The sequence below is a fragment of the Perna viridis genome, chromosome 9, assembly GCF_037379345.1.
Source record: "Perna viridis isolate PV_CMFRI_1.1 ecotype Kerala chromosome 9, ASM3737934v1, whole genome shotgun sequence".
Classification (NCBI taxonomy): Eukaryota; Metazoa; Mollusca; class Bivalvia; order Mytilida; family Mytilidae; genus Perna; species Perna viridis.
The window spans coordinates 38,081,677-38,100,178 of NC_142453.1; the positions used below are offsets into that span (position 1 = coordinate 38,081,677).

Consider the following 18,502-nt stretch of genomic DNA (forward strand, 5'->3'; position numbering starts at 1 on the left):
ACAGTGTACATCGAATGCCAATGGTTATGGAGTAAATGAATGGTGATGCACATGAAGTATCTTCGACAAACAACTCCGAGAAATAATGCGGATTATTTGATTACACTTTTTTTTCCAAAACTATATACCGCAAAAAAAACCAAATTTTGAATATTGATAATAAGCGTATTTGTAAGGCATACAGTTTATAGTATTATAATATGTATATTAGTATTGTTACGAGCGCCACTTTAAACATACATATTTATGGTCAACCATTTCTTACAAGATCGAATTCAACAACAATGTACAAAAATAATATATTCGGGAAAGCGATAGAAAAAAGAATACAAATATAAAACTTCCCCTTTTTTTCAAAATTATCCGACTATTTCATATTATCACTGAAAAACAATAATTGTGAAAGTTTATAAACAGAAATATTTCTCCAATGGTAAGATTTACGATCAAAACTATTTTTATTATTTTTCTTATCAAGAAGAAGAAGATAGTTTTAAAACATGCACAGTAGATATGATTTATGCTGCAATGTAAACATTACAATTAAGAACAAAACATTTCATGAGAATTATGCCAGCGTCATGTATCCATCCTTGCGTGTTGTATAACTCGTTTTATACTAAAACTTACTATTCCTAAACTATAGTTAGCATTGTAAAAAAATAATAATGGCAACGTTGAATTAAAACTAAAAGATCACCACAATTTCAAAATGAAAACATAAAATAATCTGTGATATTTAGCTTGGGAAAAGAAGTTGAGGGGTCGGGATGTGGGATTAAAGTGCGTGGGATTATGTCTTTTTAATTAACATTTATTGTGAGAAGTTTGAATAAAAAGGAGTAAGAGAAGGAATGTATGACCTAACATTAAAACGATTCACGCCATTCACTGTAAACAGTAATTAGGGAATTATTTACCATTGATAAGTATAATTTTGAGTAAAAACCAGGCGGGGGGAGGGAGTGATTCATCATATCTCAAGATAATAAAAGAAATTGTTCAAATACATTTATTAGGTTCTAAAAACAACTTTCCCTATGTTCATTTCCTTTGATCACACATTTCAAGTGTTAATATCTCCAGTTTCACTTTTATTTTTGAATACAGTTTCTATGGGGCCTACTGAAGGATATCCAATTAAACAATTAAAAATTCAAAAATGCATGGATCACTAATAATACGTTTCTGCCTGATTTTAAAGCAGAGTTGTACTAAAATTGTATCTACAAACAGGAGGATGTTCAATAACTTTAAGATGTCAAAAAGTAGGACGTGCAAATAAAGGTGAAAATGTAAATATTTAATACGATGTATTGCTTATTTTAGTCATTCAAGTGTAACGTTCTACGTTCTCAACCTTTTAAACTCCACTTATTCACCTAACTTTTGGAAGTATAAAACCAGATGAAATTGCCCATTGATTCACATTTCATAAGAATAATAATCAGACAGTCAAAATGGAGTCATTTGTAGGAAAATGGAAAGTCTATAAAAGTGAAAATTTCGACGAATTTCTTAAAGAATTGGGTAAGTTTTTAGTAGGCCGTAATTATGCTTGCACATCAAGGTATTTATCTACATCTTACGATTGTCCAATTTGATTTACTTGTAAGAAGTTCTTGGAGCTTACGGGTGGCGTGGACAAAGAGTAACCAAGGGAACCAAGATTCTAGCGGAAATCAAAAGAATGTAATCCAGGGATCACCAAAAAGAGAAAACTGCATCTAGCTTGTTCACATAAATAATTTACTATTAAATTGACATGTAAAAGGCTAAAATAAACTGTGTCATATGCAGTAAAGCTTTCAGGTTTTAGTTTAGAGCAATAAAGGAAATGTTTTCTAGGTCCTTAAATATTACATATTCCTGTATAACGAACACAGTCTTCACTGATTCTATTTTACGTGTTTCTAATGATAGCAAAAATGATAAAGTTACATAATAGTACAGCTTGTTAATATATTATTCTATTAATATGTACTATTTTGATTTCGAAATATTTTAAATGCCGATTTTCTTACTTTTTTTTTATTTCAAATTGATTATAATATTACGAATTATTTTGCAGAGGTGGGTATGATAATGAGAACAGCCGCAAAGAATATAAACCCTACACACACCATATCAGTTAATGGTAACAAGTTAACCGTTAAAGCCGAGGCTGGTCCGAAGACGTCAGAAAATAGTCTTACTCTTGGGGAGGAAAGTGACACGAAATCTGAACAAGGCGATGAAATCAAGGTATGGGTCACTTCTGTTATTTTTAATATCTATATTTTCATTATGAAAAAGTGTGTCGAACGATTTTGCATACTTCGTGATTTATACTGTCATAATTGTACGAGCTTTGCATCAAATGAAGTAATAACTTGTAAACAAAAACGCTTGTCTGTTGTTGGAATTGATTATTCACCTATTGTTGTGGTCTTTGTCTGCAATGGTTTCTCAAAATCTTAGTTAATGCTGTGCCCTGTTTTATTCTGACTTATATAATGACTTTCGCCTAGAGGTTTTCAGATAGGTAATTTTGGCATTATCCTTCATAATGATACAAGTGAAGGAGACTAACTATTTAGACGACGAATAACGAATTTTTAATTCATTAAATTTGTTTGTTGACGCTTTTAAAATGGTTACGATGAACAGCATAACAAAAAAAAAAGAAAACGGTCATGTATATTTGAAATTGAAAATTAATAGATTGATGAAGTACACTATCGTAAAGCACTAAACACTAAACACATAAATTTACCTGAAAAGGGAATCAAGGACGTCAATCAAGCAGTACATATTTCAGGGACAATGACGAAACAAAGAAAATAGACACACACAATAAAGACCATGAAATAATCAAAATAACACGTACTAAGAAAAAAGTAAATGAGCAGCCGGAACTCCACTAAAAACTGGAAACATGGACCAGTATAGCAAGTTTCTTCAGCTTTTGTAAAGTTTAAAATACATGCTTCGTAGGTTATGATTATTTAGCGTGCACCACGTAATTGAGGTCATATCTTCAAAGACCGAAAAAAATGAAAAAAGTCATTCCTTATATATGGGTCAATTTAATGGTCCATTTTTTGACGATATAACACTAGAAAAATCTCAGTACCTTCATTCATTTAAATAAATTTTCCCGTCAACTCACATATATGGTTTTAAAACGTAGGCCGGTGTTTCAGTTCTTTGAAATGTACAGAATAATCTTAATGTTTATTTGTGTTCACCTTTTTTTTTGTTCCACTTTTTAAATTCGAATGACTTTCTTTTTAGTCACATCTACATTGTTATCTAAGTAATTCTTCTTCATAAGGTAGATATCATACTTGATATTTATAGTAGCTAAATTTTCTATTGTTCTGGAAGATGACCTTAAATAGATATTCTTTAGAATTTTGATTTAAAAAAATTAATTTCGAGATAATTGAGCCTTAATATTAAAAGTTATATGGATCCTGTGGGAACTCTACTATTTCAAAACTATAAAAGACTGATAGAATTTCTTCTAAATGGATATATAAAACATTCTTTCATACTTCAAAAAGAAAATTTAAGGTCACTGTACTTTTTTCATGAAATAGTAAAAAAACTAAAATTACCAGTACATTTCTGAAGAATATTTTCCCGCCAATTATTTCCCTTTAAAAGAGGTTTTATACAATGAATATTTGTAAGTTGACCATGGATTTTTTATGTCTTAAATTCTTAAAAAATAATGTAAACACACAATTTTGCATTATTTTAAGCATTGTTAGTTTACATAATAATATATACGACTGTATGATATTGTAAGATGGCAGAAAAGTATGCTTAGTAAGAATAATAAAGGGAGCCAAGGTTATAGCGGTAATCAAAAGAATGTTAGCCAGGGACAAAGACCAGACATGGAACACAGACATACGCAACAAAGATTATAAAGTAACTAAAATCATTCATACAAAGTAATAAAAGAAAATGAGCAACTCGGACTGCACTAAAAACCGGGAGCATGGACCTGGTGTACCTGTAGTCTAAGCGTCCTCTGCTTTTCTAGAAACACCCACCGAGTTGTTCATAAAAAATCATGTTCGGGGTAGACGAAAGAGGAAACAAAAACTATGACACGTTGAACAGATTAGTTCAATAGGTATGACCTACCTTAAATGTCTTATTTGTACTGTAGTCTCTAGCAACATTTGCTGATGGTGTTTTAAAAGTTTTGAATACACCAAAAGACAGTAAGAAGAAGCCAGTAACTGTTGAAAGAAGTATTCAAGGAGATGATCTAGTAATGGTACGTGTTAAAAATTAATTATGATTAAATGATCTCAGAAACAACTATTTTTAACCATAGTTATGTTAAAAATCTTTCCATGTATAAATGATTTGGTCGACAATTAGCAATATAATAATAAAAGTCTGACGAAAAGATCGTAATTAATTGCTTTATCAGGAACAGTCTGGATAATGTTTCCTTAAGGGTACAACCTGAGGTAACTTATTATGAAAAAAATCTGGAATACGCGAGGATGACTGCCTATACAAACAAGTAATAAATAAAAAATAGGATACAACAAACCAGTAAAATAAAAATTAGAATGCAGTTTCACGTGTAAAGATTTCTAACATTACTAATATCAAAGAGTAGTCAAGGGAACAGAGATTCTAGCGGAAATAAAAGAAATAATTTAGGGACAAAGACCAGACATGGAAAACATAGAAACAAAACAAAGAACATAAAATAACCAAAATAATACATAGAAAGTAACAAAAGTAAATGAGCAACTTGGACTCCACAAAAAAACCTGGGAGCATGGACCAGATGCACCGGTAGGGTAAGCGTCCTCTGCTTTTCTAGAAGTACTTGCCGAGTTGCTTATAATAAGTCAACTCCGGGGTAGACGAAAGAGGAAAGGATAACTATGACATGTCTTCATGATGCAGATGGATACACCGTAACGACTTTTTGAGCGGGTGGGGTTCGTGAATAACCAAAATTATCCCCTCATGCTAAGAACGCAGTAAGATTAACTTGTGCACGTAACAAGTTCCTCACACTTGTTAAAATCTAGGCGTTCTTCTGCTCTCGTGATCATATTTTGGTTATTCACGAAAACCAATTGATTATCCTATTTATTATATAGATGTTATATAGATAGCACACGTGATCATATATTGGTTATTCACACCTTCTAATTAATTATCATATTAAATTTAAACTATGATCCTTTTTTTAAATGTAAATGCTGTGAAATCTGTCGTAATCGACCCTCCATCAGCTTTTGTTCGATTAAGACAAATTTTCGGTTTAAACAGTTGTTCAGTTTAAATAGGTGTTCAGTTTACCGAGGTTCAAAATACATCAACATTAATTAATATTGATATAATGGTACTTTATAATTGTCTGGTTATGACAGATTTTCGGATTATCAAGGGTTTGGTTTTGAATGATTTAACTGTAATTGTATTATTAGCATAAATAATAGGTAGAGTGACGCTCACCAACGAAAAGTGAATTCATCGCGTTAAAACAAAATAATATTATTTTTGATATGATCTTTTCCTTTTCAGACAATGACATGTGGAAAGGTTGCATGTAAACGATTTTTCAAGAAAGTATAGGATACCAAGTTGGAATTATCGTGCACATATCCTTCACTGTAGCAATTATGTTCGATATGACTTCTCTGTTGTGATGCTGAAGTTATGGTGCCGCTCCAGGACCATATACTTAAAACAATATCTAATGATATTTCTCTTGAATTTAAAACTGCAATGAAATAATGAATCATACATGTTTGTATGATGTCCAAATAAATTATGAAAATACTATGCATTTAACAAGTTTTTACGCAACTCTCTCTCTCTCTTTCACACACACACACACACACACACACACACACGGAAATGACCGCGAAAATATCTGGAAATGTTTCCAATAAAATCTTAATAAGAGACTTTATGATTAACCCTTTACTTTATTTTACTGCTAGATTATAGCAAATGCAGTCATGAACATATATATTGGTTTTTACGCAACTTTATACACAACGAGACCAAAAACATACAAATTACAACAAAATAATTTTATTGTTATATCTTTAGGCTATGAATGTGATAAAAGTGCTGAAGAATTGAAATTATCATCAAACTTATGACAACATTTGCCTTCTAAGTATACAGCACTTTAAAACGCATTTCATATTGTCTAAGACATTGTGATATAGCATATCGAATAAATTAATCATGTTCTATATTCTTTGCCAAAAGTTGTCATTTTGAAAAAATAAGCGTAGCTAAAATTGTTGAAACAAACATTAAATTGGGCAAGATATATTCAGTTTTACTATCCTTACAATCACCCGTTATGATCAAGTTGATGTTATTAAGAGATCCATTTTCAATGTATTAAAAAATATTTTTTCTCCCTTGACACTCAGACGGGATGGAGGATAGTCACGAAGACTCCCGTCTTTGATTTCTAGAAAGGATCCTTATAATCAGACGAAAAGTCACGAAAAAAAGATTGGCGAAAACACGTTACACTCATAAACGGAAAGAACCACAGAATTAAAGAATAAATGGGCAACCAAACTCCTATAAATACTTGTATGATGGATCGGTTTCAATGGAAGAGAATCATTAATAGTCTTTTTTTCAGGAACACCCGCCAAGTTTCTCGTATGATATTATATCCATATTAAAATGTAAAGGTGAAACTACGACAATGTGAATAAATCTGTTCAATAAAGATGGTCACACAATTACGATTAATTAACGAAATAACTATTTTTTTAACAATAATTTATGTTATTACTACCAATCTAATGCTCTTACATTTAGTCGCTGCTCACATGTGAAAAGTGTACATGAGCTACTTAAATCCCGGCTGACCCCCACCCCATTCTTGCAGAATGTTCAGGAGTAATCAAGGGACCCAAGATTGTAGCGGTAATCAAAAGAATGTGATCCAGGGACAAAGACCAGACATGAAAAACAGACATACACAACAAAGAACATCTAGTGACTAAAATCATACATACAAAGTAACAAAAAACAAAAGAAAACGTAATGTTTTACTTCTTTGCCATTTTAAGATAAAATCTCTCTAAACTAGTAATTGCTGCAATGCATGAAATATGTATGAAGAATTTAATTGTAAAAATTGCAGCCATAATGACTTTGAACGTGATAAATGATACTACAGTTACAAGTTAGCCTTATGTCTTGACACTTTCTACACTTAGAAATCGATGGTAAAGGAAAACTATTGACCAAACTTTACGACAAACGTATTGACTTCTCATTCAGAATTGTCAACTTTCCTTTCATCTGTGGCTTCATCCCTTCAGCACCTGTGTATGAAGTTTTCATATTACAACTCATATGTTACGCCAGAGCTTGCCGTAACTACGCAGACTTTTTGCATTGCACTAGACTTCTTACAAATAGGCTTCTGGAACAGGGTCGTGTTTCTACAAGATTGAAGTCATCACTACAGAAGTTTTATGGTCGTCATCATGAATTCATGTATCGTTACAGTGTATCCATCTGCAGCATGAAAACTGCTTTGTTCAACGTGCCATAGTTTTTGGTGAGTGTTTCTAGGAAAGCAGTGGACGCTTACCGTAACAGTGACCTAGTACATGCTCCCAGTCTTTAGTAGAGTCCGAGTTGCATATCATTTTAGTTACTTTATGTTCTTTGTTGTGTTTGTCTTATATCCATGTCCGGTCTTTCTTCCTGGATAACATTCGTTTGATTTCCGCCAGAATCTTAATTCCATTGATTACTCTTTGACAAACATGTACAGATTACTAATGCATAAAGGTTCTTAGAGTAAATCTATCGCATAGCTTCTGTCTAAATGTTTTATAAGTTAATGTTGATTTAAGTGTAAGAGTATAACTCACCCCAAAACTCCCAACAAATAACAGTAACAAAACAAGAAAAAAATACAAATACAAAAAGTGGATAAAACTATTAAAAACAATCAATTTGTAATCTTTTGCCGTGTCAATTGCAAATAAAACTTTAGTTTCATTACCAGAATAAGCCAAACACATACGTATAAATAAAATATTTTTTCTAAAATGGGTAAAATTAACTCCTGAATTGTTACTTAATTGTTACATATATCATTTATTTTTACAATTATAACTTTTATTGCTTTTGAGTTTAAGCTCCATGTTATATTTCAGCTTTTTTCTTTAAATATCTATATTACTAAGAGTAATCAAGGGGACCAAGGTTATAGCGTAATGAAAAGAATGTAATCCAGGGACAAAGACCAGACATGAAAAACAGACATACAAAACAAAGAACATAAAGTAACTAAAATCACACGTACAAAGTAACAAAAGTAAATGAGCAACTTGGACTCCACTAAAAACTGGGAGCATGGTCCAGGTGCACCGGTAGGGTAAGCGTCCTCTGCTTTTCTAGAAACACCCGCCGAGTTGCTCATAAAAAGTCAAGTCCGGGGTATACAAACGAGGAAAGGAAAACTATGACCCGTTGAATACATCAGTTGTTCATTCATCTAATGAAAAAATCTTTGGTATTCCGACAGATACAACTATACCTCTTGAAAATGTTGACGAACGTATAGAAAAAAAAGAAAACTTCTGTCGGTAAAATATTGATGTAATATTAAAATTTAGCTCGACTTTGTGGGAAGAATTGGAAAGTTAGATATATTTACTTTGTCAAAGGTCACCAAAAATTGTTCATTGTTGTAAAAAATAAATCTACATCCAAATGAAGAAATTGTTTCTATTCTGAACATACTTATTGGCAAGAAATGTGTACAATATGGTGGATTAATGTTTGAAAAGGCAGTTTATCGCTGTGTACTTATGTTTCCACCTTCTTTTATAAAAATAATCCCCAAATTAAAAACCCTAAGTGAGAATAAAATGATACCATAGAAATATCCGCCATTAATCTATCACAAAGAATTATGAGGACATGTGTTGGCGTTGCTTAAAACTGATTTGATCGTGTGGTGCCATCTTCACTGATCTGATTGTATATATACTATTAAAAGTTTATTTCTAATTTTAGCTCAGAAGTTATAACATGTCTGGATATTTTTCAGATGGAGACGGCATATGCTCCTCATCTCGGAACACATAAAAATAGATGGATATATAACTGAAATTTTCTGAGTCCCATTCGTTTTTCATAGCGCCAAGCGTTGTCCTACAATTAGATACATGTACAGGTTGTCAAGATCGATTGCAAACTTGAGACTATGTCAGAAGGCAAGCTCTTATATCAAACAGTTTTTCTGTGTAGTCAGCATAATATCCGTATGAAAATAGCTCGTTATCACAAACGCGCGACAATATTTCAATTTGAGTACTATGACTGCTTAGAGATTTAAACTAAAATAAGCTCAATTCATACGGTACCTGAAGTGTTTCGATAAGCTGCTTGATTGCGCGATTAGGTCCTAAACCAATGGAGAAACATAGTCAATTATAAGCCTAATGTCACAAATTTCAAGCACTGATTGCGTATACGCACAACCATAAGATACTAACACTACTTTGCAAACAGTGTTAGAATCTGCGTCAGGATTGCAGGGATTGTATGTGATCGAGCAGTACAAGTATAAGCCTGATCTGAAAAAGAAATAACAGTAATAGAGTCATAGTTTCAAGGAGAGAAATATAAATTGCAAGATATGATGGTCAAGTTCTTACTACAAGCGAATTTTACATGAACTCTAATACCACTACAGAGGCAATCTATTTACACCGATAGACATGGCTAACGAATGTAAGTTTGAATGAACAATTGAATTTAATGATTATTTAAAAGAGTTTAAACTAAGGTGTCGAAAAAAATGACGTTTTTGTAGAGTACATAAGATAACCCCAGTCATATACAAGAGGTCTTATGAATTTGAATGATTAATTTAAAGAAGAAATAGTAAACCACATAAAGTACTTGTACTACATCATCATACATTTTAGTATCAGTACTTACTACTACATCATAGAAGAATGAATAAGAACATCATTCATTTCAATTTGTGTAATATTCATAAATTCGCCCATTCCTGTTTTTATCATTCAAGGATAATGAAGTTATATTTTACGCTTCTACTTATAATAAATGGTGGTAAGTTTCTTTCAATTTTAAAAAGTCCATTTGTAAAATAATTATAATAAAGGACACAACAAAATTACCGAACACTTATCCGATCCATAATCATGTCAAGTCAAAAATGAATGACAAAATAGATAATACACCATTGGAGCAACTGGTAATGCAATGGTCCGGACTTGTTACGGGCATTTCAAACGAAATGATGGGTTAAATTTAAGTTTTATAGCGCGCTATACCTCTCTCTTTCATTGCTGTGTAACTTTACCATTGATGATTGGATAGCATTTGCATACTATTGCGTCATAATCGGTAAACCAGCGGTCACACCAGCACAAAGAAAAATGTTACAAAATACAGTCATTACTGTAATTTTTTTAAAAGGAACTGAGTATTTTTCAACCAATGACTGATATCTAAAAAGAATTTGATGAGAGAAGCATTTCCTTATACCCCTGATTCAGGAGTCTGTTACACAGATATTTATGGCGTTCAAGAAAGTCAGAGTAGTTAGTACTTGCTCTTGAGTAACGAACCAATTGTGAAATATAAACACCATATGCAGGAGATGAAGGTATATTGAAAACAGAGGTTCATGATGTTAAACTTCACATTGTAAATTATTTCGTTTTGGAAACTTCAAGTCGAATATTGTCGTTACACAAGACTAAGGTAATTATATCAAAAATATTCTTAAAACGTTAATTTCAAATACTAGTAATTGGTATACATATTTGGCTTTTGCAATTCGCCTTTATGTTTTCTAAAGTATTGACATAAATGTTTTCTTATCACTGCAGTTTTTGCAATGAGACACAGAATAACGAAACTATTGATTATAAATGAAAGTTAATAAAAATCGATACTTTTCGGAAATAATACAATACGGAAAATAATTTTTAAAATTGATAGCATGAGACAAAACAGATAAATCAGTTAATTATTCTATTTTAGTTTGCGGTCTCGGTTCTTTTTTAAGTTTTCATCAAAATTCTATACGTTGAGTGTTGTCTTCCATTTCTTTGCTGTTGAGTTCTCTCTAAACTTTTTATTAATCACCCCATAATAATAAGTTTATTTGTTCATTTGGTATCATATATATGAGGTCATTACTTAAAAATGTTAATTAACAACATTCAACTTTACAGATACCACTGCCACGACGGGACTACTCAGCCTTTCGCATAAAGCGTTGCGGGAATGGCCGTCTTCTGTCATAGATTTTCTCTTCCGCCTATCACTGTATATACGCTTGAAGTTCAGCAGATGTTTAATTTGAGCTCTAAATGCTTACCCTACCTCCTTCGTAATTGGTCCGAGATTCGTCTTTATATATAATATTACTTTTTATTAACTTTTGTAGCCATTGAACTAATTTTTACCAGATTAATATTTCAAATTTGATATTTGCATGTAGTTGTAGGACACAAAAGCTGCAATTATCCATGTAGCAGACAAGTGAATCGACTTTATTCCAATGTTATTGGTGGTTACATTGGTGACTTTGTTGCCACAAAGTTTTCCGTTGGTAACCCCTCAGTTCTAAATTGGTCCACTGGTGAACCTGTTGAATGTGTCGCCAGAAGTGGGCCATTCTTCCTACAACGGTACGATTTATTTTCATTTATTCATTGATTACACAAGAATTGTTGACTTGACCATAGTTAGAAAGTTTTGTCACTTTTATGCAAAAAATAAAACAAATGCGACTAAGGAATGTTGAGACATTTTTCACCCATGTTATGCATCTGAAAATAATTTTAAACAGCCTATGGCCGAAACGTTTTTCGAGAGGTTTGTAAAAGACAAATTAATATTTTTTTGGAACAAATATGATTCTGCAACAAGAATGACCCCAAAAAAACATTAATGTTTGTACACATATCTGATGTTCTTTAAGTCGTTCTGGGAACAGATATAGCTGTATAAAGGATATGGTGGTTGACAGAACGGGGAGGATTTCAGTCATTTATGCAAAACCATATCGTATGTATAAACAGTATAAACTGATGTCGTAAAAAATTAGGAATGTTAAAGTTGTTTTTTTTTTTGGATGGAATGTACCTATGTACAATACGATATTAACGCTCGAATTTTTAATCAACTTAGTTATTTAAATATAACAGTAAGCATGAGAATAGTTGAACAGTTTTCAAAGATTTTCATTAAAAAAAAGAAACATATTATAAATGTTTTTATGCGTTTCATTTAACTATGAACAAAGTTGGTGCCGTCAGAAAAATACCAATTATTTCTCATTTTTATTAGTGAAAGGGCCATGTGAGCTATCGCATTCACTTGGCGTCTGTCTTCGTTGTCGTCCTTCGTCGTAAACATTTTATTCAAACGTCTTATCCTCTGCAACTACGGAACAGAATTCAATGAAACTATACATAAGTGTTCCATATGATGTCTTGCACAATATTAGCGTTTGGATTGGCCGCCGTGACTTAAAAAAGAACATAGGGATTAGACAGAAGGTTCCCCATATATCTCCAAATCCGTATACTCAAGTTCTGACAAGATAGAAGTATTTATCATCTATGGCAAGATTTTTGTGTTAATCCGTTATGTCATGTTGGAGTTACTGCGTTTTTCTTTTTTTTTAATGTATTTTTTTAAATCCTCTTATTTGATACTACTTGACCAATGATTGTTAGGATGTTCTGTATAGAACTGTTGTGGGGATTTTTTTCCGACGAAAAACATGACCGCCGTTACTAAAAGTAGAACATAGGAGTCAGACAGAAGTTTGTTTTCATATATCATCAAAACCCATAGGTTCAGCCAGATTTCGACATGTTTGGGAGATTTATCTCTGGTGAAATTTCTCATGTGAATCTGTTTGCCATGAGTTTTTGCCCTTCTTCGACATCTTTATACTATTTTTAATGATAAAACTTTAAAAATAGTCCTCTTACGAAACATCTGAACATAATTTAAAGAAAATTTATATAATTGTTCCTTTGATGTAAGCGATAGAAATTTTTATCCAAAAAAACGTGACCTTTTATACAAAGAAAAAGAATGTTGATTATTCAGCCAGGTTAGCGGAGCCTCTAGTTCAAAGAATTTCTAATCGACAACATATTTGTCCAGTGTGGTGGACGTGTCAACAACAAGCGGTCGGCATTCCAATGGGAACAAAATTGTGCTCCTTTACTTGCTGACCTTTTCCTTCACTCTTATGAGGCTGACTTTATAGCTGATCTGATCCGAAAGGAAGAATATCGTTTAGCTAAATCCTTTAATCTTTTAATAAGTTTCCGCTATATAGATGACGTATTATCTTCAAACAATCCTAATTTTGGAAATTTGATACATCGAATCTTCCCCCAAAGAACTTGAGATAAAGGATACTACAGACACTGTGAAATCAGCCTCATATCTTGACCTACACTTAGAGATCGATGGTAAAGGAAAACTATTGACCAAACTTTACGACAAACGTGATGACTTTTCATCAAAATTGTCAACTTTCCTTTCATCTGTGGCAACGTCCCTTCAGCACCTGCGTATGGAGTGTTTATATCACAACTCATACGTTATGTCAAAGCTTGCCGAAACTACGCAGACTTTTTGTATCGTGCTAGAACTCTAACAAATAGGCTTCTGGAACAGGGTTATGTTGCTACAAGATTGAAGTCATTACTACAGAAGTTTTACGGTCGTCATCATGAACTCGTGTATCGTTATGGTATATCCATCTGCACAATGAAAACTGATTCATTCAACGGGTCATACTTTTCGTTCCCTCGTTTGTCTACCCCGGACTATGTATGAGCAGCTCTGCTGGTGTTTCTAGAAAAGCAGAGGACGCTTAACCTACCAGTGTACCTGGTCCATGCTTCAAGTTTTTAGTGGAGTCCGAGTTGCTCATTTGCTTTTGTTACTTTGTATGTATGGTTTTAGTTACTTTATGTTCTTTGTTGTGTATGTCTGTTTTCCATGTCTGGTCTTTAACCTTGGTTCCCTTGATTACTCTTTGTACGAATCAGGCAGTAGGTGAAACATGGTATGAAAAAACCCAACATTTTGAAAGTTTAATTTGAATATTTGCACCATCAAAATCAAGGAAAAAAGGAAGATTTTCCATATCATAATGGTAAATATACGTTTATTGAAATGCACTGAAAATGTACATTTCAAATGCTGATAACCTTCAAAATCCTCATTTTTCTAACATTCTATTGAATCATTTCTGACCAAATCCAGTGTTGTAGAGATCAAATAATGGTCTTTTTTAAAAAGAAGAACCCATGAGTGGAACTATATTGTCAGATCGGTGTGTTTTACAAGCATGTTTCTGATATTTCCCATTTTGCTTGATTCTTACAAAGAAATACACTTAAATGATTTTCCGGTTATTCATTCGTTTAAGGCAAATATAAAGGCGTTCCATCTATATGTGAAGTGTGCGGCTCAAAAGACCAATGGCAAATCATATTCGATGTTGGTGAGTGTACTTAAACAAGCACAATAAACATGTTACAGTATTCTAGGGACGGTAATATCAGTCAAACCGAACCAGTTCAGTATCGCCTTTACATAAAACAAGCAAAATAATCATGTTACAGTATTCTAGGGACGGTAATATCAGTCAAACCAAACCAGTTCAGTATGGTCTTTACATAAAACATATGTATGTTTCAACAGAAGTGTTTTTCTGTCACGTTTTGGTCAATCCATTTGATAAAGAAATATCAATATCCATTAATGTGCTATAGTTACGTTTCCCCGTACAAAAAGTTGATTTGTTTATAAAATTCAGACACTGCCTATGGTAGAGGTGTTCATTGTGTAGAAACAACCATCGAAGAAACGATGCTTTTCAAGTCTATATATGCTGTATTTTTCACTAGTCCTATATGCCTTCATATCTGGAGTTCTTAGAAAATCATACATTCATCTCTCATCAACATCAACAAAATAAAACTAACTCAAGAGAATAGCTCTTGTAAAATCCTTATTAATAAAATTTTTATATCCAAAATGCAAAACCGGAATGACAAACACTAATTGTATCTGTTTATTTTAATGGAGACTGCTTGAGTTTTTTTTTTTTTTTTTTTTTGGCAATGACAATTTTTATTGGTCACTTGATGTGCAAACAACTCTTTATTCTCTAAATGAACCTGTTTCATTTGTTTTAGCATATGGAACCCCAGGTAAGATAAAATAACAAAGTTTACCTGATCATAAACGCATGTCATAATAGTAGATTTTATTGTGCATAACAGTATTGTTTGCTCACTCAGTTTTTTTATAATTAGGACAACTATACATGAACTGAACATACTATTATATGTGTCATGCTTAAATAAAAACTTGGCACTGTATTTTTCATTCTTAAATGGAAAAAATGTTTAAACAATTGTGGAGAAGATATAATTAGTTGTATTGACACAGGGCTGGATTCAAACACTTTTTAATAGTAATCTAATACTTTCAATTACTTTGGATGTTTTGTCAAATACATTGCATTGCGATTTCTATGATTTTTTTTCAAATATTTCATGTTTTGAAAAACCACAATATATGTCAAAAAAGCAAAGAAAACTCCTAAACAGTCTAGGAGACATCATTCACAAAATCGATTTTTAATTTATTTTTTTCCTGAAAACTGATTACTTTAAAAGTAGAAAAAAGTCAATTCACTTTTAAAAACACATTATTTTATTATTTTTTGTTTGACACTTTCACAACTTTTTAAAATTTGTTATTATAATTTATTATCAAATTGCAATTTATTTGAAATGTATTTTTTTTTCTACAAATAATTAAATACTTTCGAATACCTGGAATGGAAAAGTCCGTCAGCTACTAATACTTTTCAATTACTTCCAATGATGTATATAATTGTAAATGATTACCGATTTCAATTACCCTAACCATGATTGATTGCTTTCTGGTTTCAGCTGAAATTGTGAAGAAAGTCAAAAGTAAGTTATATTTTGAAGTGATATGCAATATTTCCTTAAACTGTACCTTACAAAAAAATTTATTTAACAAAAATCATGTTATGAAAGATAAATAGTCACCTGCAAAATGACATAAAAAGAGCCATAACTGATACAAACTGTAATGAAGGATTTATTCTACCGAACAAACAAGAAAAAGCTTTTAAGTGCGATAAATTCAATAAAATTATTTTTAATTCATATTTTTTTCGTGATTGATGAAATTATCTGACGATATAAGGTCTGTCTTTATCTATTTCAGATTTCTATCTCCCACGTGAGTAAAACGTACATTATGCTGAGATATTAGGTTTATGTCGGAATTGGTAACGAACCAGACGCGTACTAAAGACCAAATCGGTTGATCTATTTTTGAACGTGATACTGTTTTATCAAAGTTATCTCAAAGAATAGGCTGCAGCAGCGCTAAGCTTGTCGTAAAGCGACTAAAGTGCTCAGAAACTAGCCGGGGGGCCTCGGCGCTGTCCACAGAGCAACTGGGATGTGTGCTCCAGGTGGTGGAATAGGGTACCCCTGGCGTGTTACATGCTGGGGTTGTCACGCTATAATACGGAAAACCTGACCGCAAACCATAGTGGTACACCGTGTTGGGAAAAAACCCTGCTGTGGTATTCGATAGGAGTAGGAACCTCTGCGCTCCGCCCCAGGAGGCTAAATTGCCCGACCCTACCCATTCCTCCCTTTTTCTAGTGGCTATCTAAATTTGTCGACCCCGTTGCCCTTGTGTCCCATCCCTTTTTTATTTCATCATCATGTCACGTTCATTTCATCATCCATTTCATTTTCATCGTCTGAATATAGCTGAAATATTGCTGCTCGGGCGTTAAACCCCAACAATCAATCAATCAATCAATGTTATCTCGAAATTTCATTAATTTGCAAACATAACTGACTGACCAATTGTAAAAATGACGTCGGAATATTTGTAGAAGTAGATAAATATAGTATGGGCTTGGGGAAGACATACACTTAATACATACTAATATATAATCTATGAAGTAACAATAATTATAATGTAAGACTTTACAAACTAAACGGTTTTATTATGTTTCAATACTTGGTTTTATAGTAAGTATCACACAAATCGACGAACCCTTAGTAGGCAAACAAGAAAACAGAAACAAAAGAAAACTTCTGCTATTGACAATAAAAACTATATAGACAAAACCTCATGACATTTTGATAGAACAGAGTAATAATAACAACAAATAGACCTTGTCATTTATTAAAAGACTTAAAATGCAGGTTCACAAAAAAATAAATAGGGAATTATTTCACGTAGTCAAGAATTGCCAATCAAAAATATAAACGTTAATGTTTTAATTTTCAGCTATAGGTTGTACGCTGCCTAACATATGTGCACAAAGGAACCCTTTCATAAATTGTGTGTGTTCCAAATACGAGCCATCAGATGATGACGGGTACTTCTGTCTGAAGAAAGGAGGATTCAACATGCATTAAATAATAACTGTTCCAATTGTTTTCTGTTCACTTCCCGAATCGTGTGTGCAGTGATATAAGAACTTACAATCCTAAATGAAAAGAGAATATATATTCTATTAAGTCATAGTATTGTCAACCTACAGCTATCAAACATCAGCATATGTACATTAAAATCTAGAACTGCAAACGTAAAACAAACATTTAGTTATTCATTTTTGTGCAGATGCTTTTTGTATGGTAAATATTATTTACAATCAAAAAACCGAATAAATGGTGTTGAAAAAGTAAAACTAGGATCACATCAACTTTCCTGAAAACCGCGAAAGAGTAATCAAGGGAACTAATGTTATAGCTGTAATCAAAAGAATGTAATCCAGGTAGGAACAAAGACCAGACATGGTAAACAGACATACACAGCAAAGAACATAAAGTAACTAAAATCATACATACAAAGTAACAAAAGCAAATGAGCAACTCGGACTCCACTAAAAACTGGGAGCATGGACCATGAAAATCACGGGATTGTTCTTGATACTATTTTCAACCACATCTATATTGCTCTTGGCTTCTGAAACTGAAGACTAGGCAACTCCATCAAAGCTAGAAAGCCTCAACCGGTTATATCGGGTAGATAAACGTTGTCTTAGTTTCAGGAATCACCAGTCTAATGGCTGATATTTAAAGATTTACTTTGATAGCATTGCAAAATTTAATCTACGAGATTTTAGTTAGTTTTCATGTCTAATGAAACAAAAGCACAAGATTTAGTGCGTTTGAAACTCAAATTTTTGTCGAAGATTGGAGAAATTCCTGGTAAGCGACTAAATATCATTGGAAATTCTTATTTTCAATTTGTTTAAAGGTTTAGAAGAACAAAATAAACAAAATTTTAAATTATGAATAAGATTTTTTTATATTGAATAATAATCAATGTTTGGTTTGTTCTACGATAAACTGGTACCAAACTGAGAAATCAATTT

General features: G+C 32.4%; 2 protein-coding genes across 2 annotated transcripts; both read left to right on the forward strand.

Moving 5' to 3' along the window:
• The first annotated feature begins 1,336 nt into the window (after nucleotides 1-1,336).
• On the forward strand, nucleotides 1,337-5,812 carry LOC148608292 (fatty acid-binding protein homolog 5-like). The gene is made up of 4 exons (XM_088545831.1): nucleotides 1,337-1,530; nucleotides 2,072-2,244; nucleotides 4,166-4,276; nucleotides 5,554-5,812. Exons 1-4 carry the CDS (start codon nucleotides 1,461-1,463, stop codon nucleotides 5,602-5,604), a joined length of 405 nt encoding a protein of 134 aa, XP_088401957.1. The 5' UTR covers nucleotides 1,337-1,460; the 3' UTR covers nucleotides 5,605-5,812.
• Nucleotides 5,813-10,064: 4,252 nt separating this feature from the next.
• Nucleotides 10,065-17,701, forward strand: LOC148608293 (uncharacterized). Its single transcript, XM_088546704.1, has 8 exons — nucleotides 10,065-10,113; nucleotides 11,516-11,705; nucleotides 11,999-12,084; nucleotides 14,480-14,554; nucleotides 15,252-15,266; nucleotides 16,017-16,040; nucleotides 16,321-16,335; nucleotides 17,410-17,701. Exons 1-8 carry the CDS (start codon nucleotides 10,074-10,076, stop codon nucleotides 17,538-17,540), a joined length of 576 nt encoding a protein of 191 aa, XP_088402830.1. The 5' UTR covers nucleotides 10,065-10,073; the 3' UTR covers nucleotides 17,541-17,701.
• Nucleotides 17,702-18,502: the final 801 nt, after the last annotated feature.

Excerpts from the sequence above, each read along its gene's own strand:
- LOC148608292 (XM_088545831.1), top strand. The coding sequence starts at position 1,461 with ATGGAGTCATTTGTAGGAAAATGGAAAGTCTATAAAAGTGAAAATTTC. Across the intron at positions 1,531-2,071 it reads CGAATTTCTTAAAGAATTGG|AGGTGGGTATGATAATGAGA; the intron begins GTAAGTTTTTAG and ends ATTATTTTGCAG. Across the intron at positions 4,277-5,553 it reads AAGGAGATGATCTAGTAATG|ACAATGACATGTGGAAAGGT; the intron begins GTACGTGTTAAA and ends TTTCCTTTTCAG.
- LOC148608293 (XM_088546704.1), top strand. The coding sequence starts at position 10,074 with ATGAAGTTATATTTTACGCTTCTACTTATAATAAATGGTG. Across the intron at positions 10,114-11,515 it reads TCTACTTATAATAAATGGTG|TTGTAGGACACAAAAGCTGC; the intron begins GTAAGTTTCTTT and ends ATTTGCATGTAG. Across the intron at positions 12,085-14,479 it reads CATTTATGCAAAACCATATC|GCAAATATAAAGGCGTTCCA; the intron begins GTATGTATAAAC and ends CATTCGTTTAAG.